Raw genomic sequence first — 24867 nt, 5'->3', positions numbered from 1 at the left:
CTCATAACAAACATTTCAAAATGCAACTGCGAGCTTACCTCTTCTTACACCTTTCAAACCTTTCTACTTACTGCCAGTTTCTCTTTCAGTGGCGAATAACCTCATTGATCCCAGCACTTGGGCTAGGGCTAAATTCTACATTCCATTCCATTCCAACACCCAAAGATGTTGGCGCGATCCTTTAAAATCTAGCATGCCGCTATAGAATGAAGCATTTACTACCCTGATAGTAAGTTGACTTTGTCAAAGCTGCGGTTGGGGGGGCGGGGAGAGAGAGAAAGAGAGAGAGAGAGGGAGGGTGGGGAGGAGGGGGGTGGGGGGGGAGAATTACAACTATGAGTGTTCAGCGCTGTCAAATATTTCAAAAAAAGAATAAAAAAGAATCTGTAGTAATACCAGATATTTCAATCTCTCTCTCTCTCTCTCTCTCTCTCTCTCTCTCTCTCTCTCTCTCTCTCTCTCTCTCTCCTTTGATTAAATAGGTCTCGCACTCGTCAGTCCCCTCTAATTAACTATGAGCCATTGACTGGAAGGAGGTCTTGTAAAACCCTCGGTTGTGCAAGTCGAGAAGGAGGTCACGACCAAAGCAGTTGCAACGCCAGTAATGCGCTGATTAATCCGTTGAATAATCTCCTTCTAAATCCTAGGATTTTGACAGTTATTTCATAGTCAACGCCTCTTGCGAGTACTGAAAATATTTACATTCTCTCTCTCTCTCTCTCTCTCTCTCTCTCGTCTCTTCTCTCCTCTCTTGGTTGGGGGGTGGGGTGGGATGGGTGGGGGCGGCCCATATTCCCACTTCACACCACTAATCCCTTGTTAAGAACTTAAAAACTTTGGCTTTTGACATTGCTAAAATCACTTCATTTTATTCTGATACCTTGCTAGGAATGATTACATTCCCAGTCTTGACAAAATAATTTTTCTTTTTCTTTTTCTTTTTGGTAAAATATCGAAATCCTTAACTGAAGCTCGCAGTGAAATTCAGGACGTTAGGTTGCGACCTCTGACTTCATCGGTGTAAATATTATTCGTCAAGAGAGATCTCATTATAATTTCATAATTTTCTGTCGATTTAAGGTTTTAAGGTCTAAAAGTATTTTTTCTTAAAGCAATAATGGTCAGATTAGTTCTGTAGTCTATTTTAACTATATGAATCCTATTTTGTATCCATTTACAAGTAGGATTTCACAGGTTCCCCCGTCGTCAAATGTTTAAAGTAATAATTCTGTGCTTTTGATATAAACAATCTCTTTCGAGTTTACTTTCATTCTCATTCACAATACAATCGTCTTAATGACAGTACTACTACTACTGCTACTGTTACTGCTGTTACTTTAAGCATTAGCCCTACTGTTGATGTTACAGAAATGTTAAAGCCAGCGTTATCATTGGGGAATGTCATCTGACGACAACTCGCACATTTACATAACGAATGCGATGATGATGATGGTGATGATGATGATGGTGATGATGATGATGGTGATGATGTCATCCTGAAAGAGACAATGCTATGTAATGCTCGTCATCCTTGAATCTTGTATCCCAGGTTTCCTTGAGTGTCCTTTCCTCCTGATCTCTCTTCTCTCTACTCTCTCCTCGCTCTCTCTCTCTCTCCCCGATCCGACCCCGGGCCCTTATCCTGGAGACCTCATAGTGGTGTGTCCTCAGGTATCAGTGACTTGGAGCCCTTCTCGTTACGGTCGCCCAGGTGTGCTCCGTCAGGCGGAAGAATCGTGACAAGTTTTCTAAGCAGATTACGCACGGCGCTTTGCAAAACAAATCAATGGGCGCGCGCACCTTAAGGCCGGAAATGGTACGGGATTCTGTAGCGAAAATCGACCGTGCCGACAGCTCCACCGACGGGAGCTTTGTCCCCCCCCCCTCCCCCCCTCTTGTGGTGTTCACAGAAATCACCTCGCCTCTATATGTATCTACATATATTCCCCGGTGTTTATGTATAACGTACATTGTTCGTGTTAGTTGGGGTTAATTACCAGCCGCCTTCTTTGGCGATTCAATTTCCTGTTAGTTTACTGCTGCCTCTTTCATCTTGTTTTCGTTTATTCGGAAAAATATTGTTGTGATGTATGGCATCATAAATTTTTATATATTTATTTATTTAAAGCACATCCGTAAAATATATTAGAAATAGACTTTACGTTTAAATCGTACTCACGCATGCACGCAAAACACATGCTGAGACTCTCGCACTTATGTATATAATACGCATACGTATATATATTATTTATAGTCTACATATATATATATATATAATATATATATATATATATATATATATATATATATATATATATATATATATATTTGTGTGTGTGTGTGTGTGTGTGTGTATGTGCGTGTGTGTGTGTGTGCGTGTGTGTGTGTGTGTACGGACTGTTTATTTTATTTTATTTTTTTAATAGCCGTTTCCACTGACAGAAAGTAGCTTCAGTGTAAAAACACCACAACGGTCACAGACATTCTTAATTAATACCGTTGAATGGATGGAAAGAAAATGTAAAGTAAAACTTGTATAGCATCAGCCGCTTCACTCACCTCCACAGATGGTTCATAAGCAGCTTGTCGAACCTCCTTACACATAATCTACACCATTCCGCTTATTTGCTCGCTTCCGGTTTTATTAACCTTTACAGGACGGGTTAAATATATATCAAGTGCACCCTCAAGCCGTGCACACTTTAAGGCTGACCAATTTACGAAAGAAAAAATCGATGGAAAGAGGATAATATGCAAATGCACATGGTGTAAAAAAATGTAAAAACTTTGTCTGTACTTTTCACGGGACGCGAAGTTGAAAGTGAATGTATTCAACCTTATGCAAGGCCTCTTTTCCAAGACAGTCGTAAAAATATGCTAATTTTACCAAGTCATACACTTTTTTTTCTAATATTTTATTGTATTTTGTCAAAAAATTATAATTACAGCTCATACAGTATCATAACAGATAAGAACTTAAATCAGTAACAAATTCTGAGTGTATTTGTCGTAAAATATTTACGAGATTTACTGAGATGGGGAGATGCAGTAACTTTTTGTGAAGTATACATGTTTTTTCTAATATTTCTTTGCAAAATTACAAATATAGCTGACCTACTTTCGATAAAGATAAGAACTAAAACCAACAGCAATCCCTGAGCAGATAAATAAAAAGACGTCATGGGATAGAGACCAGCGATACATTTCCCAATATAAGTCAAGGTACACTGGTCGCCCTCTGCCGGTGCCGGGCCCTGAGCTGAGCTACCACAGTTGCCAAAAGTCATTTATGGACCATTGAACTGATATGAACATCTTTCGTGTTAAATTTATCCAAATCGTATGGCGCGTTATTTTAATACTCATTTGAGGTAGCCCATCTATCGCTCAAAACCTGTTAATAGATCATCATATGAGCATTATCATACCATCTGTCCAACCCTCTTTAGGCCTCCTTTTATTAGATGGAATTCTGTTTGAGCCGAAAATATTACAGTCATATATATGTGTATTATATATATATATATATATATATATATATATATATTATATATATATTAATATATATGTGTGTGTGTGTGTGTGTGTGTGTGTGTGTGTGTGTGTATGTGTATGCAAATGAATTTGTATCGCATACACGTAACTTTCTTTTTTTTTTTTTCATTTGCAAATGTTCATTGTCCAATTCGCTGTAACTTAGAAATAACTTACATCCAGGAGGAAAGTGCTTCGTCACCAGCAGGATTCGAACCGGTACCTGGTTTTAGAAGCACCAATGGAAACTAATTGTTGAGTGGTCTAAGTCTATCGTTATTTGTAAATTAGCGAACGGTTCGAATCGTGTCGATGACGAAGCACTTTTCACTTATAATTCCCCTTTGGTATGTGTGTATATGTATACTATACACACACACATACATTAAGCCATTTTCAATTACAAGGGTGTTCAAGAACAAACAAGATAATGATCATTACCACATTCTGATTTTATATAATGTGCCTGACACCTCTACTACTTAGCAATTTGATGCATATACGGAGAAGCTCACCAACAACATGTCGAATCACCTTACTCAGACACTCACAGTTTCGTTCAGTCATCGTAAAAGTTTTCAGTTTTTACGGATATTAAGCCCCATTTTTTCCAGTACTTCTTTTACACCATCCATCTAGTACTTTTAGGTCATTCTTGCCCTGCTTTTTTTTCCTAACACTTCTGAATTGTATTCTCTTTTTATCCAACTTTCTTCACACTTATCTTGTCCACCTCAGAACACTGATGCGCCCTTTATCTAGCCAGCTTTATTTACCACTTCTACTCCGGTCTAAATTCCGCGCCACTCATTTTTGTCGTGGGTCCATTAAAAGATCATTCTAGGCAGCTTCAACTTTTTCTTTTATAATCAACTTCCACACAGAAGATTTGCCTTTTATAATTCCTTCATATATTCACGCCATGGCTTCCATAAGCAATCGAAATCACTTGAGTCTTTTAGATACACCCTGCTACTCTACAGGCTTCATCTGTTGCGTAACGCACATCATTTTTATGTGCTTTTATTTAGCTTGTTAAAATTGTAACTCAATTTTAGATCTGATCCCCTCTGTCCGATGGACTTAAAATTTTGCCTGGTTACTCAATCCCGGTGACAATACAACACCTTCCACCGTGCCTCCCGGCCATTTCCATCATAAGCATTTTCTAGGCCCATGTATGCTACGTATAACTTTTCCCCTCTACTTTCAAATTTATTACATATGTGGTTCATATCAAACACTGTGCATAAACTTCTCCATAGTGTAAACCAACAAAGTTTTTCCCCCACCAGTCACTGTCACCTGGCTTATTCTATCGTTCAAGATGATTCCATATACTTTCCTGGTATAATGGGTCTAGTTATGTCCCCGTCACTAACCTTTCTCCCTTTATTTACTACCCAGTATAAACAACGGTCAATCTCCCAGAAGTTCTTATTTGGATTCATACCTCGATCTGCAATACTTGTCTTTTTTATTTTTTATTTTTGTTATCCTTGGTGTCCTTCACCCTTTCCATACATGCTTGCACTACATTGTATCTTGCCATGCAGATGCACCTCAGATAATCTTCACTTCTTCGCCAATAAACCCCATATTTCTATCCCATTACTATGTGTTCGCATAAAAATCTCCCTGTCCTCCCGTGGCCACAAAACAGTTGGCTGAGTCTGTTATCTTTAATTGAATTTTTACACACGCCCCACATTACCTTTTATCACTGTAACCTTGACCCTTCCTTCGTCCATTTCCTTCTGATATGCTGTTAACAATCCCTTCTGAACAAAAATCACTTATTATTTAAATTTACTCCTTATACTCAACGTGAAATTCTATTTAAACTTTCTTCATAGCAAGTAATGATCAAATATACCTCCAGCTTTTTACCTCACCTTTTGATCCTTCACATCATTATTTGGTGGGTAACTACAGAAAACAAAACCCCTCCAATACTGAGCTGCTAATCTTACTATAATGGGCGTTATGTCTGTCCGTCCATCTGTCATTCAATCACGGCCAAACGGCTGGTCCGATGGGCATGAAACTCGGAAGGGTTATAGTGGGGACCTCTAAGATGTTTTATAATGAGGTTTCAAGCAACAAAAGGCACCAAAGGCGCCGGAGGGGGCGGGGTGCCTTCCCCATAAGGGGCTGGTTCAGCCCGTAGACTTAATAACGTTACTAATTTATCATACCTAATTTTCTGTATGCGCAGTAAATAATATGACTTGTGATTATCGGTATACATACTAAATATGACTTGCTATAGACTACTGTGGGGGTAAGACATCAATGGCAGTAGTACCTATTTCACCATGAAGTTAGCTGACATTCACAGGTTTTAAAAGGACGCGCTCATACAGCTTTATCCAAGACTGTGAGTCAAATTTTGACACTATAATTAAGGCGAGCGTCGTAACAAAAGGCTACAAGCTCGCGCGCGCCCACACACACACGCACACACACATGTATATATATATATATATATTATATATATATATATATATATATATACTATATATATATATATATATATATATATATATATATATATATATAATATATAGTATTTATATATATATATATTTACATGCATCAGAGAAAGAGAGAGTAAGTATACACGTAATAAATTCTTGAATAAGCACATTGGTTATATGCTTGTGTGTAATTGTATGAATATACATAAGACCGCAACCATGCCCAGGAATTTTAATCTGAAACTTTTTCGAGGAAATTGGGGGAAAATGTAAGAGTGAAGAGACCAAAAATCCCGGTTACTGTCTGACATACCAAGGTATGATTGGAAAGCTGGAAAATCTAGTAAACTGTATAGCACGTTACCCGTATATAATACAAAAGTAGTTTTAATACAAGGGCCTAATGGGAGCACTTTTTACAAGATATATCCAGCTTCCACGTTGGACATTAACAAACACTTATGGGAAGTAATATTCTTACTGAAATCTACCCATTGCCACTTAGTTTTCCATCTTTTTTCAGTTTCAAGTCCAAGTACTAATATCCCATAGTTTAGTCAGATCTTTCCTTTCGCATCTTCTTGACTACTTTAGCGCAATAAAGTTGAAGAAGCTCACCAAGTTTTGGAACAACTCGGTTCACGTGTAATGTGAAGCTATCATGGTATATGTATATATACTATATATATATATATATATATATATATATATATATATATATATATATAGATATATATATTATACATACACACACACACACACACATATATATATATATATTATATATATATATATATATATATATATATATATATACATATAATGCAGTATATCATTGAGAGTGAGGGTGTACAAGGGAAGTAATTCAGTTTTAATATTCACTTTTCGTTAACAGGACTTTTTTTTTTTTTTTCAAAGAACTGAGTACTGAATTATATTTTGCTTCTTTTTCTTTAACTTAAAAAGCATAGACCTCTCACTGCATTTTTGAGTTTGCTGTCTTCAAGTCGCATTACAGCAGAATTCCAGGATTGCCTTATCATAAAAACCTGAAGGGTCGTTTCCAGGAGGCATCATCGAACGATGAATGGAAGCTGTGAAATTATAATTAGGAGGTATTGAAGGGCACCGCCTTCTATTTACTGCTGTGTATGTATGTGAGTGTGTGTGTGCGCGTCCGTGTGTCCGCATGCGTACACGTAAGGGACGTGTTTATTGGTCGACTAGTGAGAGGGATACTTGCTTATTACATGATAAAGTAAAGCCAATTACCGAAAGGCCACGGGGAAGGTGACTCGGAAGATTAAGGAATGGGGTCGGTGAATAAACGACGATCCGAAATGTTATTTTGTGTGTTTATGGCTGCAAGTGAATGAGAGAGAGAGAGAGAGAGAGAGAGAGAGAGAGAGAGAGAGAGAGAGAGAGAGCTTCTTCAATAGGATTATCTTCGGTCAATTACAAGCGATTGCTGTAGTAGGATCGGATTATTTGCTTGACCAAACGTTAAGGGATTTGTTTGGCATGAGACTGAGAACACTTATCCCCAGACCCTCTCTCGTATGATGTGCGTTGGTGTGAAGAGGCTGAAGCTTATCCTCGAGGCTTGTGAAGGACTCCTGCGAAAATGGTATGCGCGGCGGATCCTTGTGTTCTTGCAATAATACAACGAAATGCTTTACGGAATGTTAACTGCCCAGCAACTGCAAAAAGTAAGACTGCATGACGGGACGTTGGGGTACGTCCACACTACAGTAAATAGTGTCACAAACTCGTTGTCAACTTATCCAAACAATTCATAAACGTGTAGAATCCAAGTTCATGACTTGAATGGCATTTGTAATCACTGCTTCATACGAATGATCAAGTCTTGGCCAAAGGTTAACGTCCTGTCGTTGACTTATTTTCAACCCATTTGTTATATGTAAGATAAATTGCTCCCGTGTGTATATGGCTTGTTGTCCCGTAGAGTGGGCGCTACAGAAACTACAGAAGGACCCATGTAGAACCCAGAATTAATCTATAGAAAAAACGAGCAAAAATGCACACTTGAAGACCTTCAGCCCATTAATGAACCCCTTTAGATTGGGGAGTTGATGAATACTCTCTCATAATTCCGAGATGCAGATTTGCTTCTGTTCTTTGTATAGTTGAACTCTGAGTAATGCATCAAGTTGCTTCTGTAATTGGTATAGCGCAACATTCCGCAATGCAGTTTTCCTATTTGCAGTTGCTAGACGGTAATACTTCGTCATGCATTTTCGCTGTATTGCTAGAAAAACGTAATGCTCTAATATGCATATTATTTTTGCAATGGCTATAGATGTCCATAATATAACCTGAAAACCCTAAATTCGCTCATCCGTAATATGAAATGTTTTGCTCTTTGATCGTCTTGTCCGAACTCCTCCAAACAAAGTCAAGCGAAAACTTATCATGTGGAGGATTTTTGATAGGAAAAAAAGAAAAAGTCTCCCAACAATACATCGTTATGTTGTTGACATTACATTCATATTGACCAGTCATCCTTCACTTGCTGGATGTTAGTATTGATTTTTATATTCTTTTGTTTGTGTCCTTACGTTTTCCCTTTTGGTTTATGAGGGAATTCAGGTGAGGAATAGTCAGTCAGTCGGAGCCAAATTAGATGTTAGGACAAGAATAACTCCGTTCTAGAAATGACAGCATGGAAGCTAAGAAGAGCCTGTTAGGGGACATTGAATCAATCTCACTTTTATCTAGGAAAAAGTAGTTTGATTCTGAATCTGTAAAAAAAGAAAAAGTGAATAAATAAAGATAACGGGAAGGAAGCGGTAAAACAATCGAGAAAAAACATAGAACAGAAACTGGTAACCTACCAATTAAAAAAAAACCGACGACTGTGAAATTAGAAGTTTTTAGTAAGGAGCTGAAGGACTGAATTTGTCAAAAAAAAAAAAGAATGACTAAAACTGTCCAAAAAAATAAATAAAAAAAAGTGAGTGACAGTTAAACTGTCTAACAGATTTTAAAAATGGGCCAGGCTACTGTGACTATATAAAAATGATCACTGTGAAATTGCCCAAAAAGAGTGAGAGACTTATACTAAAACTTTATAAAAGTTACGTGAACTGTGAAACTGAGTGTTATTGCATCGTCTGAAAGAAAATTGTACATTGGAAAATTGAAACAGAATAACTTTTGTGCGTTGATTTACTTTTTATAGGTAGAAAAGATAAATAAATATATACACACACACACACACACATATAGTATATAATATATCTAATAGTATATATATATATATATATATAAATAGTATATATGATAATTATATATATATATACTAATATATATATATTTATATATATATATATATATAATATATTAATATTTAGTCTATTTATATATATTTATCATAGATTAATTATATATATATATTATAATACTATATATATATAATATTAATTAGTTATTAGTTATATACATATAGATATATAGATCATATATATATTAGATATATAATATCGATATTATATATAATTTTAATATTAATATTAGATAATTATATATATATTATATCATATTATGTATGTTATAATTAATATATTATAATTATATATAATAATTATTATAATATATACCACATATATATATTATTATTAGATATATATAATTATTATAATATATTATTATATATATTATATATACACACATACACAAGCAGTACAACAATATGTATTGCCATATTGCTATGCAACAGTGTCATTTTGGGTTTTGCTTTTTGTTCAAGGGTCACACTCTCAGAACTGTAGATGCTGTCATTTTATAATATTCTTGTAGCCAACCAGATGGGATCGGAGGCATGAGACTAACAATGTGAAAAGCGGATACGAATGAAAACACACGCTCCTATATATATTATATAATATATATATATATATTATATATATATATATATATATATATATATGTGTGTGTGTGTGTGTGTGTGTGTGTTGTGTGTGTGTGTGTGTGTGTGCATCGTCGGGTTACAAATGAAGTACAGTTGGAAAGAAGGTTACAAGGAAAACAAAAAGATCAAGAATACCAGACCAGATTTTTTACCCTTTTGATAATTAACCACCTGTTATTCTTGATTTTTTTTTTGTTTACCTTGTAAACAAAAAGATCATTTTGTGACCCGACGAAGCCTGAATAAACAGGAGAAAGCACTTGGTACAGACCTTGTGCCTGTCATATTCCTGTGGTTTTTCGCTTTATATAATTTATATATATATATATATATATATATATATATATATATATATATATATGTATATATATATATATATATACACAGTGTATGTGTATATGTATATGTACATATTCATACATATATGCATTGTATATATATATATAATATATATATATATATATATATATATATATATACAGATGCATATACATATACATATACTATATTTATACACATAATCACGTACATACACATTGTGTGTGTACCATTTAATTTCTGTACATTTCCATTGTGAAGGAACTATTATTTTTCCACTGTACCAAACACAACTTATACAACATAATTAGCCTCTCCGTTATATGGTTACTAAATGATGCATATCACTTTTTAAGCCTTTGAACTAGTTAGCCTTTATATATTACCTTCCATATTTTCTCAGCGTTCACTTCCAGAAGCTTACGCAAATTCAAATGAACTCTTAGTAGTTACGTCATTCAAACTTGTCTCCCCGTCATACTTTACGTTTAGTGACCCTCCTAACTGCTTTCTCCAGTGACAGAAAACTCCTTTCTATTCAGTCAACATGTCTCACTTCGCTCCTGTGTTCTGTGTTCCACTTGCTAAAGCTTTAACCTTTCTCTCTGCAATGACTTTTACCCAATACCATATGTTTTTTTCCGCCTAATGTCATTTCCTAGATAAGCCACTTTCTTTTTGAGTGCTAACCTCCAAATTCTATTTCAAGGAATTAATTTTCCAGCACTAAATCTCTCATTTGATCTACCATACCACCTTCGACCTCTTGTAATCCTCACTCCGAACTTGGCAGTGCTTCTTGCTACTAAGACTTTCATACTCTTTTCCAACTCCGTCCACTTTAGCATGTTATATCATAGGCCATAGTTCACCTATTTTATCCTGATGCGTTTATCACACTTCTTGCTTATCTGAGTTGACTTCAGTGGCCCCACGAGGGAGAGGACCCGTGTTGGATCCCCTTTGGGTTCAGAGTTGAAATCCATTGTGCGTTTTTAGACCTTAATCAAGGATGGAAGGTGCCCGTGTGGCTAGAAAGGCCATCCTAAATTACTGGGAAAGAAGTCTTATAGATATAGACATTATATATATATATATATATATATATATATATATATATATATATATATATATATGTGTGTGTGTATATTATATCGTGATTCTTGAATGCTCTTCTTTAAACTTGAATTTTTTGAGTGGGTCGCTCTTGACAAAGATTTTCAGATCTTAGAAATCTGTGCTACACTGTCAGGTTATTTCGAAAATACTTGTATATTATTTACAGGGAATTATTTGCAGTCCCAAATTGGCGACTAGACCTATTGTTATGATAACGACATAATTAACTTAGAAGCTGTGGAATAGTCATTTTTATTTGTCTTACAATTTACATATATCAAAATTGAAATATTGCGTACTAGAGAGGAACATGAACACATGTATCTTACAAGCAAGTAATTCAGGAAATAAAAAATAAGAAAACGCATAAAAAGCATACTTTTGAAATGAAGATGGCGATTGGATAACCCTTGAAAAAGTGGAGGAGAGAGAGAGGAAAAAAAAAAGCTGCAGAAAATAGGATGGAAAAGGAAGTTGTAAAAAGGGGCCGCAGCTGCCTTTCCAGCGCGTATCCGTCTCCCGGTGCCCTAACCCCCTTCAGGCACAATTGAGGAAGCCCTCGCGAGCTGTTTATAGCAAGAACGAGCAACGCCAATCTGGGACCCCTGGCACTCTCGGGGCTTCACCGTGCTTCCCACTTTCTGATTGGTTGATAAGTGTGGGTTAAAAAAAAAATAAAAACTGTGGGAGGCAGAATGAAGGGCTGTTAGGGGAGGGAAGGGAGGTGTCACGGGATTCCCTGAAAAAGAAGAGAATAGAAGGGAAGAAAAAACAAGAATAATGATCACGGTTTCTTGGAATATTACGGAGAGGATGGCGGTTGGGAAGAGGGGAAACCTAAGGGACTAGAGTCTAGACGGAGAAAGAGAGACTCCTGCATATTATCAAAAAGTAGTTTTGTCGGATAGTATGTTATGTGCCAAGTATTGGTATTATTTTGTTCCGCTTTGATACGGACTTGCGTATTCCGAGAATAGCCCTGCCTTTAAGTAGAGAAATGGAAAGAAGTCCTTTAACATGAAAGATGTAGTACTTTCATTTTTAGCTGGTAGGGGGAGATTTCCTCTCTAATAAAGGGCATACTTAAATTTTCCAGAGAAAGATGATAGTTATTTGACCTTCCGACCATGACGACTGTTATGGTAAGGATTCGCTGATCTGTACTGTTTTTGCACGATCAAGCTTTCCAGTTAATAAGTGAATAATTACAGTAATAAATTAGTATTTTTGTGTTGGCGAGACGGGTTACATATCGGTCAGCGGCACCGCTATGGGCCTTACCTTTCAGAAGTAATTTATGGATTTTAATTGTTACGCTTTCAACAATTGTTTGTGATTTCAACTTATTTTATATCACGATAGAATTAAAGGGTTTGCTACACCAGACTATTGCATTACTCATGTCCAAGTTTTTTAAGGTAAAACCGACCACATGTCTGGTTTTAACACAAGCCAATGCAGAATACTACGCCTGTTGAGGAGTAACGGTTTATCTGCAATGCATTTCTGTTATCCAGTGCCATATTGATAAAGACGCTTCTTCCTCTTCACTTTGCGTGAAGTTATTACTACAGACGAGGAGGGGTTGGTTTCGGTTATGTGAGCTCCAGTACGAAAACCTTACCAAGGCCCCGTGACGAGCCACAAATGCCTAGATTTGGGAAGAGCTCCGACGGAAATGCTCAGCCCAGCGGTAGGACAGGTTCCTTGTCACCGTAAGCTTTTATTTTTCCCGCAGTTAGTTTTCCTAATTTATTTTCATGACGATACGGAAGTTTATTTGTATTTCTTGAAACATACACAAATTTTTCTGTAATTATATATTTGAAATAACAAAAGTGGTTATTTGTATTTCTTGAAACATACACAAATTTTTCTGTAATTATATATTTGAAATAACAAAAGTGGTAAGATAGGAAATATGTTTTGTCACTTTTAAAATTATCGTTGTGGCATTTGACGGTAAAATAAAGAAATCTCTAAGGAGGGAAATCAGAGTAGGATTATATATATATTGTGCGTAGAGAGAGAGAGAGAGAGAGAGAGAGAGAGAGAGAGAGAGAGAGAGAGAGAGAGAGAGAATATAGCCCTTAGGGTAATCAGGCTAATGGCAATGAATCATTTTGAATAATTCCACGGATTTGAGTTGAATATTGTAAAATGAAGAAGACATTTTTGTAAGAGAGTGAGAGCAGGAGATATTGAGAGAGAGGACAGAGAGCGAGAAGCGAAAACGAAGTTGAGATGGATTTGCATTACAAACCGAATGCCGTTGTAAATAAATCCGCGGAGTTGGGATTATATCCCAAACAATGAAGAGATTTCTAAGGAGAGAAACCAAAGTGAAAGGGAGAAGGGATGAGTTTGATAATGAGAGTGATAAATAAACTCGCTCATTAGACGGATATAGATAATTAGAAAACCATTGTACCCTCTGAAGAAATCCACGGAGTCGCGCTTTATTCAATGAGATGATAACGGGGAAAAAAGGATAAGCCCCGTACATTGTACATTAACCGACATAATAATTCATAGTATTTTTAACAGGCTGCCAATGAAACCACGAAGATTATGAGGGTTATTTAGTCCTAGGCTGTGCGAGTTTAACTTAATGTTATTCCTTGTGCACAGCAATTCTCTCTCTCTCTCTCTCTCTCTCTCTCTCTCTCTCTCTCTCCGTCTCTGTCTCTGTCTGTCTCTCAGGAGCGCCTAGATAAATAAGGGGGCTGAGTTCGAACTACTTCCAAGTTCCGGTAGACAAGTTTCGGCGTGCTTTGCGTTACAGGTCTTTTTTGATATTTTCTTTGTTTTTTTTTTGTAATTTTGCTCATGATCCAGGAAACATTTGCGCTTATAGATGACGGAACTCCCACTGCTCCTCTTTGTATTTCCCTAAAACGAGGAATTAAGCGATAGTGAAGATCCGCGCTCGGCCAAAGAAAAGGATATAGGAACGGTAATTCATAGAGATTGAAGGTCATTTGACTATCGTACAATACGATTTTTTTTTCTGTCTTTGTCGTCGTCAGTCATAAATAGTTGGCAACACCGCACTTACTGGCAGCTGAATATTATTAAACGTACGTTTCGTTGAACGGTGAGAATCACTCCATATTGTATTTGGACCTTTGATTCAAGTAAGAAATTTCGCTTTTATTGTTATCTAGAAAGGAAAATCTTGCTGCATTGTGTCTCCTCCGTATTGACTCCTTTCGCCTGATTGCATCACCTTTCTTGCAAAGAAACCTTATCATACTGAAGTATCTCTATAACGTACTTTGCAGGCTCATTACCGTTCTTTCTTTTCTCATTTATAAGTTTTCTGCGAGAAACGCTCCAGGCCGGGGGTGGAGGGTGGACACACTTCAATGATTTAATTACCTCCGAACGAACAATTTTTTTATCGGTTCTAATTTTGTTGCCATAAGTATTACTAATGTAATTTTTTTTAGTAGCATATATATTATATATATATATATATAGATATATATTATTAATATTATATTATATAATTATATATTAATATATATATATATATATATGTGTGTTGTGTGTGTGTGTGTGTGTGTGTTTGTGTGTAGCGTTACAAATATTCTTTAATATAGGATTCTTTATACCTTGGGAAGATCTTACTGGGAAGATCTTACTTCCAAGGGGAATACTTTAATTGAAAAGTGCATCTGCCAGACCTGGATTCGAACTGGGCCTTTGCATCCTTGATTGCATCATTCGGTCTGCAAGCGTCAAATCCAGACAATCGCCAATATAGGGAAAGCGATGCTTGATGCACAGCTGCATGCCAGCAAGTGTCAGCCTAATACAATCGAAAACCTGGGCCACCAATTTTTGACTCACACGGGTGTGGCTCAAAAACTGGTGTTCTGCCAGCAAGTATGAGTGTCCCACAGACATGATCCGCGGGACTGCACGAACAGACACACCACTCGGCCACCCAGTTCTACCTTCTTAGAACTGGGACTCGACTCGGGACAGTGATACGTGATACACGCTTTCGGCCAACATTTGTCAGGAGGCGTACCAGCACTAACCTTGGGATTCTGATACATAATACACAATATTCGGCAACGGAGTGTCAGCTTCATACAACCCCGGAGCTCGAACCAGTGATTCATGATACGCGCCATTCTGCCAGGGTGTCTCAGCTTCATATAACCATAACCACAAACCTCGGGATAACAATCCGTCAAATAGCATCCACTGATAGAAAGACCGGAAACTTGACCATTATTTGCTCGATAGAGGATGGCTACCTTTCTTTGAGGAAGCGCGTGTCAGAGTTAGAAATACGACGAGGAGTTTTGTGCGAGATATAAAGTGATTCTAATCTTCATAAGACTGGCTCTGATAATGACCAAGAATTCATAAGGAGATGGTTCTTTACACGGAAATTTGCAAAATCTGCTCAGAGATAGAATGAATGAAATACTATGAGTAATGCTTTACATACTGTACATACATACATATGGATTTAGATTTTTATACATGTAAATGGTAAGTAAACCCATGTGTTCTAAACGCTAAGCTTCTATGTCTGTGTATTTTCTCACGAACTTACGTCGATTGTAACTACCCATACTGGTGGAATGGGTGGCCAGAGGGGATACCTTAGACAGGCTTTAGTTTCTTCGGTGATGTTGACGTATGCACAACACGTACATTATTCGACATTAGTAGATATTAAATCATCGAGAAAAGAGAGAGAGAGAGAGAGAGAGAGAGAGAGAGAGAGCTTTTTAAGACAGCACAATAAATTTAGTACAGTCACATTCAAAAGTTCAGTCACTCTCGCTTACGTATTTGAAGTCGTCTCTACAATGTAAAATTACCAATGATTGTCGGCCTACTATTGAATTGAATTATTATGCAATAATTGTCGATCGCAGTGCTTGGTGATGTAATAGCTCCTGTGAGTTTGCAGTTTTCCCATCTTTGTGTCGTGAATCGATGGTCTTGATATAAACATTTTGCTTGATCAAGTCCAGTACAGGTAGTTACGGGTGTGTGTATGTCATATAGAATAGGATTTTAATATTAGACTTAGTCTATATTGCAGTACATGTATACATATATAGATATGATATATAGATATTTATATATATATATATATATATATATATATCATATATATAGATACATATTATGTATTTATGTACATGTTTGTATATGCTTCCGTGAGTATTTGGACGGGAGTAGCTATGTAGTATGTATGCAGTATAGTATGTGTAAGAATTTGCATATTATATATTATATTATATATATATATATATATATATATATATATATATATATATATATTTATAAGGTATATATCTTGTGTGTGTATACTATATGTATATCAATGAATTTTTCAAGGAATCACTAATTGTACGGAATACAAATGACGAGCTTTAAAAGTAAAACATTAATTAGTTTTAGTAAAATTAATGATAAGAATAATAGTAATAATGTTTATTATAATTTTTTTTGTCCGTGAACATTCGATATTTTATTTGCATAGTGAACTTTTACGTTTTTCTTTTCTCGTTTACTCATTCCGATTTACTCTTTATGCGTTCTCTCTCTGTGTGTGTCTCTGTTCGTTGCCAGCTGACTCTGGCTATCACTGTCCGTATCTCCTGGATAAAAGGGATCAAGCCAATGCCAACCTCCACCTCCACCCCCCCCCCCCCCCCCCCCCCCCCCCCCCACCACCACCCCCCCCCCCCCCCCCCCCCCCCCCCCCGTCCATTCTTCATATCCCATACAGGTCCCTTCTTCCTATGATGCTTTTCCTCTTCTCCCTCATCCCCTTTCCTCTTCAACCTCACCTCCTCCTCCCCCATTCCTCACCATCGCTATGCAAGAGTTCTCTTATTAGATTGTCACCTTTGGAGGGAAGAAACTACCCAACATTTTATTGTATTTCCCTTTAGGATTTATTTGGTTTCGAACGTGGGTCTCTCTCTCTCTCTCTCTCTCTCTCTCTCTCTCTCTCTCTCTCTCTGACCTTTTTTTCCTCCTCTGTCTGCTTAAGGGGGTAAAAGGGACCAGGTCTCCTGTTGCAGTTTAGAGAATTTGTCCTTCTTCAACCTGATGACTTCATCTTGCAGTTTTAATGAGGAGGACATAGCGTAGAGTAGAGAAAAGAAGTCGTTGCATTACTATAATATATAGCTCTGTTATATGTTAGATCATATGGACGGCATTTTGACGAGAATAGATGGCATGCGATAGGAATGAATACAAACGAATTGGGTAAATGTAATACACCTTAATATCAGAATGTCTTATAAATTTCTTTAGTCGTCAGATCGTAAGCACACTGATGTATTGCTTACGATCTGATGACTGAAGGAATTTATAAGACATTTTGATGTCAAACCCAATCTTGCTTTTATGACATGATCAGCTTTTCTCGGCATAATGCGTCGATGTTAAGCTTCTTATTTGATGATTCTGCCACCTCCTCTACCAGAAACAAAACAGTGACATACTTTATCTCTTGTATATCCTTTTAGAACATTATTTTCATAAGAATGAAGAATAACATCCTCAACTCAGTATATTTGTCGTTGTTTGTGGCATTTACTGAAAAACAGTGGAATTGGAGAACTCTTCCTGTGAGTGGAACTCCGTACCCAATTTGATTCGACCTTCCTCGGGTCCTGTAGTGGTTCCTGTAGAGTACGATCTTATAAAAAGTGCTTTTTGTCTTTATTAAGCAGCGTCCACTTTTTCAATATTTATAATGAACATAATAAGATCACTATAACAGTTTTTAAAAATCTGGTATTGTTGTTGTTATTATTATTGATTAATGTGGTGTTGTCACAAAGATAAGAATATTATTAAGTAAAGCTGCAATACGTCAGGAACAATCGCCCCATAAAAATTTAAACAGTTATTTCAAAATACAATCCCATGCTGCCTTTTCGTAGTAAAAAACAACATCGAATGAATAACACTTGACTTGAAGGCTGTGAATAATAGTCACTTCATTAAAGGTGAGGGTAAATAAAACTCCTTTCTTGTATATCAATTTTCCATGCATCAGTTCATCCATAGCAGCGAATATGTTACATACAAAAGTGATAAGATACGCGTCAAAACTAACCCTTGGCAATTCTCCCCTAAAATAAAAGCTCTTTGAGCGATCAATGACGATGACACCTACATATTAATGAAGTGTACCCTTGCCGTCAGTGCACCTACCCTCTCCTAATAATTGTTTCATAGTGCAACTGCGAGGTTTTCCTCCTGTTACACCTTTCAAAACTTTTACAGTCAATTTCCATTTCAGCGCTGAATGGCCTTAGGTGCCCCAGTGCTTGGCGTAATGCCAAAAATCTATATAAATCAAAATCAAACCTGAGTCCTACCCTCTCCATTGTGTTCAACCTGCAATTACTAGAGAAGCACATCTGGGACTTCAGTGGCAACATCTCTCGGCAGGTCGATGCAGGTTGAAAGGTCTAATTGCCATTATAATGAGGCTGATCGCGGTGATATGTAGTAGTCCCGTCCCAGGAATTCTTACGAGGATTTCCTGTCAATTTTCTTGCCACTGGGCCTCGGTTCCGAACAGAAATGTGTGTAATGTGTTAATATTTTCCGTTATTTTTCCTAGACATTTTGACTTTCTGCACTTGATTTTTTTTAATCTTATGCCTAGCTTTCCCTTATTTTAACCGTATTCCGTTAAACATTCAACTCTTAATCTGCTACATTCTAAGTCGTTTATCTTTTTAACTTGTAACACATGATAACGGTCTCTCTCTCTCTCTCTCTCTTCTCTCTCTCTCTTTTCATATCTTTTGCTTTCCATTGTTGCAGTTTGGGATTATATATGTATATATATATTGATAATATATAGTATATATATATATAATATAATATAATATATATATAGAGAGAGAGAGAGAGAGAGAGAGAGAGAGAGAGACGAGAGAGAGAGAGAAGAGAGAGAGATGAGAGAGATGAGAGCGTATAAATATAGTGTACATATTATAAACACACATATTATATAATTATATATATATATATATATATAATATTATTATATATATATATATATATATATATTATATATATATATATGTGTGTGTGTGTGTGTGTGTGTGTGTGTGTGTGTAACTGAATCACGAAAGTTTGTGGAAAGTGATAAATGCATAAATAAGGGTATAAGCCACGAAGGAAAGTGAAACACTGGAGTAATGCTAAGTAAAGGACGTTGAGTCGAAAGATCTTGTAGCTACTCCATTGTTTCAATTTTCTTCGTGGCTGATAATTATCAAACATTTCCTTTAATCAAAGGCAATAATGACTTCTTTAGGGAATGTCATATATGCTAAATAAAGATGTATATTAATATTTTCCCCCTAGAAATGTAGTTTTCGAACTGGGCCCTGAGCCAACGGCCATATATTTGTCTTGCTGACGTCTGCTGCCTAGGGAGGAAATGTCAGAGCTCAAAAAAAAAAAAAAAAAGAAAAAAAAAAAAAAAAAAAAAAAACAAAAAAAAAAAAAAAAAAAAAAAAAAATTTTACCCTTTCTTTCAGCTTCATGAAAGTAATTATATTGACGTAACTTGATGTTGCCATGTCAGGTTTGAAGTTTATTTTTTTGCACACTAATTCATTATTTACGCATACCAACACTGTTGGTTAGCGAACATGTAGTGCATTTAAATTTTAGACCTTGTAGGTACGAAATTTGCATCTCTCTCTCTCTCTCTCTCTCTCTCTCTCTCTCTCTCTCTCTCTCACACACACACACATATACGTAATATATGTATATATAATATATATATATATATATATTATATATATATATATATATATATATATATATATATATATATGTAGTGTGTATGTATGTATATATATATACTGTATATATATTGTGTGCGTGTGTTTTGTTTAAGAGATAAAGGAGACGAGACTATGAAAATCACATAAATAAAACCCGAGAAAATCAGAATCAAAACAGTTGCCTTGGAAACGCCAGATATTGTTATGGCTTGCGGGGGTCGCCATGACAACCTAAAGGCAAACAAAATATTCCACCCACAACATGCCAGTTTTCCGTCTAAACGGCGTGGCGGCGACTGTCACCCGTCTTTCCCTCCGTCCTCCCTCCCCTGTCCCTTATCATCATCAGCAGCAGCTCCCTCTACTCGACTTCCTCCTCCTCCTCCTCCTCCTCCTCCTCCTCCTCCTGTCTTTTCGTAGTACTGCCCCTCCGCTAGCTGTCGTTAGATCGGCCTTGCTTGGGATTGCTACGTGATCTTTATAGCTTTCGTTGACATCTGTTTTCCCGTACGTTTATTTTTAAACTACTTTTCATCTCTCTCTCTCTCTCTCTCTCTCTCTCTCTCTCTCTCTCTCTCTCTACGAAGATATGAAACCTACATACTCCATAACATTTCGCACACGCATCGGAGACGCGCAAGGAAACAAATAAAAATAAAAGATTAAATTTTGATATTCATTTACTCATCTGTAAACTTTCTATATCTGTAACTTCACCCGCACAAGAATATCCACATCCCGTTCGAGTGCGATCCCATTACATCAGTGATTATGATGGCTGTATTTTCCTAATCGTGTACCCAACGCACCCGACATTTGTTTTGTGTCCTATACATCATGTATTTTAAAGGATCAATATTTACGGTTTTTGAGATTCTCGCAAACAACTTATTACTAAGGCTTCGATATACATACAATATTAATTAATATTATATATATATATATAATATATATATATATATATATATATATATACATATATATATATATATGTTTGTATGTATGTATGTATACACACGCAAACGCACACACAAACATATATAATATGGAGAGAGAGAGAGAGAGAGAGGGAGAACAGGTATGTTGAACGCTACGGAAAGAATAAAGGTAGATGCTGTTGAATGTGACTTTCGTGTGCTATATGCGACGCAAAGAAAAAAAATCATTGATAATATTTTGAACATAAGTTGACACGGTAAAAATGTTATCGTAGGTAAAAGGATTGACCACAATGTTTTGAGATGGTTTGGTCATAGGAAAGGAATGGATAACGATAGGTAGGTGAAACGTGTCTATTTCAGAAGCGTTAGTGGGAAGGAGGGAAAGAAGGAGAGCTATAACGGACTGGTTAGATGATGTGGAAGAGCTATTGGAAGAGGGGTATTGAACTCCAGGAAGTGCGAGAGTGCTTGCTACACAGCTCAGGGGTTAAAAGAGGAAAGCAAGTTCCTTCCGAAAGTAGATACCCAAGGAGGGGGGGAGACATAAAATTTCAGAGAAAAATTTGTTGGATCGTAAAAGAAAAGAGAAATAAGAACGTAGGGAAAAGTGGATTAAATATGAGCTTGTCTTTAAGGCGCGGATGTGGGAAACGTGGATGAGGGGTATGTAAAACTACGTGATGTAATCTTACGGTCAGTGGAGAGCATTTAGGATTAAAGGAGAGTTGTAAGCTGAAATGAAAACAGTAAGTTTTGGATGAGAAAAAGAGTCAGTGTGAAAGGAAAAACAGATTATTGCACGTTCGGTTGGATGAGAGAGAGGTATGTGTACAGGTATATATATACTACAAGAAGATGAATGGGTTGTCAGAATGAGAGTGAGTGAGGGAAATATTGCTGGTGATGAAATAGAAGAGGGATGCTTAAAACGAACTTTATGGCGAATTGGGGGTTATTCTACAGGAAGTAGATGAAGAGATGAAAAGGTTTTGGAACAAATGGTATATGAGACTTCTGGGTCGAAAGAAGAGTCGTATACTGAGTGTGAACAGAGAAGGGAGGCAGAGCTGAGTGATGCAAGAGTGAAAGTTTTATGATTATTGTAAGTCAGAGAACACTTCTGGAACCGACTGCTGAGGGGAAAAAAAGATGCAACAGCAGATGATGATTACAAATGAGATGGAGCGGTACAGAGGTTTGAGTTATTGAATGACTGATAGTGCTTGTAAGCCACGCATGAATGGTTGAAGTGTTATAAAAGAGTTGGTGAGAAAAATAATCGCTACACTATACATAGGTGAAGTGGTAGATGAGTCTCAAAGTTATATAAGAGTATAACGTTATTTATAGTACTAGTGAAGTTGTCTCCGTAGAGGGGTAATGCCGTCAGTGGACCTCATGCGGTGCACTGTAGGCATTACTTAAGGTTCTTTGCAGCGTGCCTTCGGCCCCTAGCTGCAACCACTTTCGTTCCTTTTACTGTACCCCCTTTCATATCGTCTTTCTTCATCTTACTTTCCACCCTCTTCTAACACTTGACCCATATTGCATCTTCGAAGTTTTCCCCCTGTTACATTTTTCAAACCTTTTACTGTCAATTTCCATTGCAGCAGTGAATGACCTCATAGGTCCCAGTGCTTGGCATTTGGCCTAAATACATATTCAACTCAACTCAACTAGTGAAGCTGTATGGTAGGATTTTGATTGCGAAGGGAAGACTGATGATGAAAAGATTGTTAATGGAAGCGCTGTAGTAGGAGGATGCTATGTAGAGCAATTTTTTAAAACGATCGTGTGAGACGATTTGAAAGTAAAAGAAAATGGCTCTATATGGAATGCAAATACCTTATGGGAGAACTGGAAAAGTGGGTGTGAGACAAGGATGTGTTATGTCTCTGATGATGTTCAGTAGATTTATGAATGGAATGATTTAAAAAAAAAAGAAAAGAGAAAAGCTGTGTGAGAAGGAAATGGTTATTGAAAGGCGTACATGCTTGCAGACGGATAGTAATGCAAAACTGCATAGAGAGTTTGAAAGTAATGCCAAGCAGCGAAGTGGAGTGTAAACGTGAGGAAGAGGTGGTTTTCATGGCAGATGGAAACTAGCAAAGCAGAGCAACGAATGCGGATACAGAGCAGAAGCTTGGACAAAGTTGATTCTTATTCTGTGAGAATAACCACGACTGCTAATAGTAGGAGGAGAGGTGGTGTTACAGAATAGGGCAAGGAAGGCCGCAAAGTGGGTACAAAAGCTAAGAAAAAGATTTTGAGCCTCCCTGGAAGCCTCGGTGGGATTTGATGAAGGGGGCTTTGGCTGGCTGTCGTTCTCCTTTGAGGGACTGAAGAGTCGATGTTAAAACACATGAATGAAAAAGTTCCTTAGATAAAGTGTTTGCCGAACATAAGTGTTATAAGAAGAATGGCATTATTATAAGAAATAAACAGTAGTAGTTACAATAGGTTTGGCATAGTTGAAAGGATGGGTCAGAGTGTTTGGATCTGGTTTGGTCTAGTGAAGAGGAGGAGGAGGAGGAGGAGGAGGAGGAAATCTGGAGAGTGATGAATACTGGGATAAATAGGGTATTGTACAGAGTATTTTGTGTGTCTGTGTGTGTTCGTTTGTGTGTGTGCGTGCAGGATAGAAGTAAATGGTACATTGAGTGTAGGGGAAAGTTCATTGTGGTTTTGATGTTGCTTGCAGTGGCTCATGTTGTGGAAGTTTTTTGCCTGGGGATCATCAAGGAATCTGTAGTTGAAGTATGATTGTGGCATCCTTCTATTCTAGATCCAGTCATATTTAGGGAAAATGGTTTAATGTTAAAAATTCATGTATATAATATATATACATATTTTATATACATACATCCATATACGTATATGTGTGTGTGTAATTTTGGTAACGTGTATGTATTACAAAATTCTCTCAGCATGATTGTTATTATAATAATAACTGTAAAAAACAAGGAGGAGGACAGCGTATATCCCGGAAACAATGCAAGTAAATAGAAGTGCCACTGATTGGCCGGACCATTAAAACCATGAAAGAACATTTCTGGATTTGTGTGCCTGACGGAATAGGAGAAGTGAAGCCAAAGGCTTGGTTTAGCAAATGAAAACTAAATTCATCATTCAGAGTTGCCTACGAAAACCTTAGCTCAAGAGATTAAAAGGGAATATACATAATCGTTCATAACGTAGGCTTTAGTTTTCTTGGACTTGACTGGACATTTCGTTGCTGTTGACTATGTTTAGAATGGGAAATATTTAAAGGTGTGAATGGTGACCGTAGGCTTCATATAAGTACAGTTTTGTGGTAAAATATTTAGAATGTGTATGTTTTTAGTATTCTTGTGTCTAATCTGTTTCCATTACAAACTTTGATATCAGTAACGAAATAACAACTGAGAAAAACGAATAATTATGAGGGAATTCTAAACTGTTATTTACAGACAATTTATATGTTTTTAACGATTTCCTTATTATTTTTCTTTCAGATGTTCTGTTAGCGGATGAAGGGGTTGTTGAAGAGGCCACAGACGAAGTTGTCTCAGCTCCCAAAGCGGAAAAGCTGCAAGAGAAGGTATGGAAAGAGTATCTTACTGTTATGCTTTTGACGCACGTGTGAATTCACTTCCTTTTCCAAATAGTTTGCATCTGTGGAGTGCGTTACAATCGCTTCAGTATTGGAGTGTATTTCCTGAAAGGCATTTTTGCGAAATCACTGCCATCTCGGT

General features: G+C 36.8%; 1 protein-coding gene across 6 annotated transcripts in view; it reads left to right on the top strand.

Annotated features, from left to right (window-relative positions):
* LOC135219683 (receptor-type tyrosine-protein phosphatase N2-like) overlaps positions 1-24867 on the top strand; it is a 303910-nt gene that overhangs the window by 16195 nt on the left and 262848 nt on the right. For all 6 annotated transcript variants that reach the window (XM_064256633.1, XM_064256637.1, XM_064256636.1 and 3 more), the window contains one exon: positions 24628-24713. In XM_064256633.1, the coding sequence (XP_064112703.1) occupies positions 24628-24713 (86 nt within the window). The remainder of the gene's footprint in view (positions 1-24627; positions 24714-24867) is intronic.

The sequence above is a fragment of the Macrobrachium nipponense genome, chromosome 1 (genome assembly GCF_015104395.2).
Source record: "Macrobrachium nipponense isolate FS-2020 chromosome 1, ASM1510439v2, whole genome shotgun sequence".
Classification (NCBI taxonomy): domain Eukaryota; kingdom Metazoa; phylum Arthropoda; class Malacostraca; order Decapoda; family Palaemonidae; genus Macrobrachium; species Macrobrachium nipponense.
Note: the sequence above shows the minus strand (reverse complement) of the source record. Positions and strands in the feature narration are given on the sequence as shown.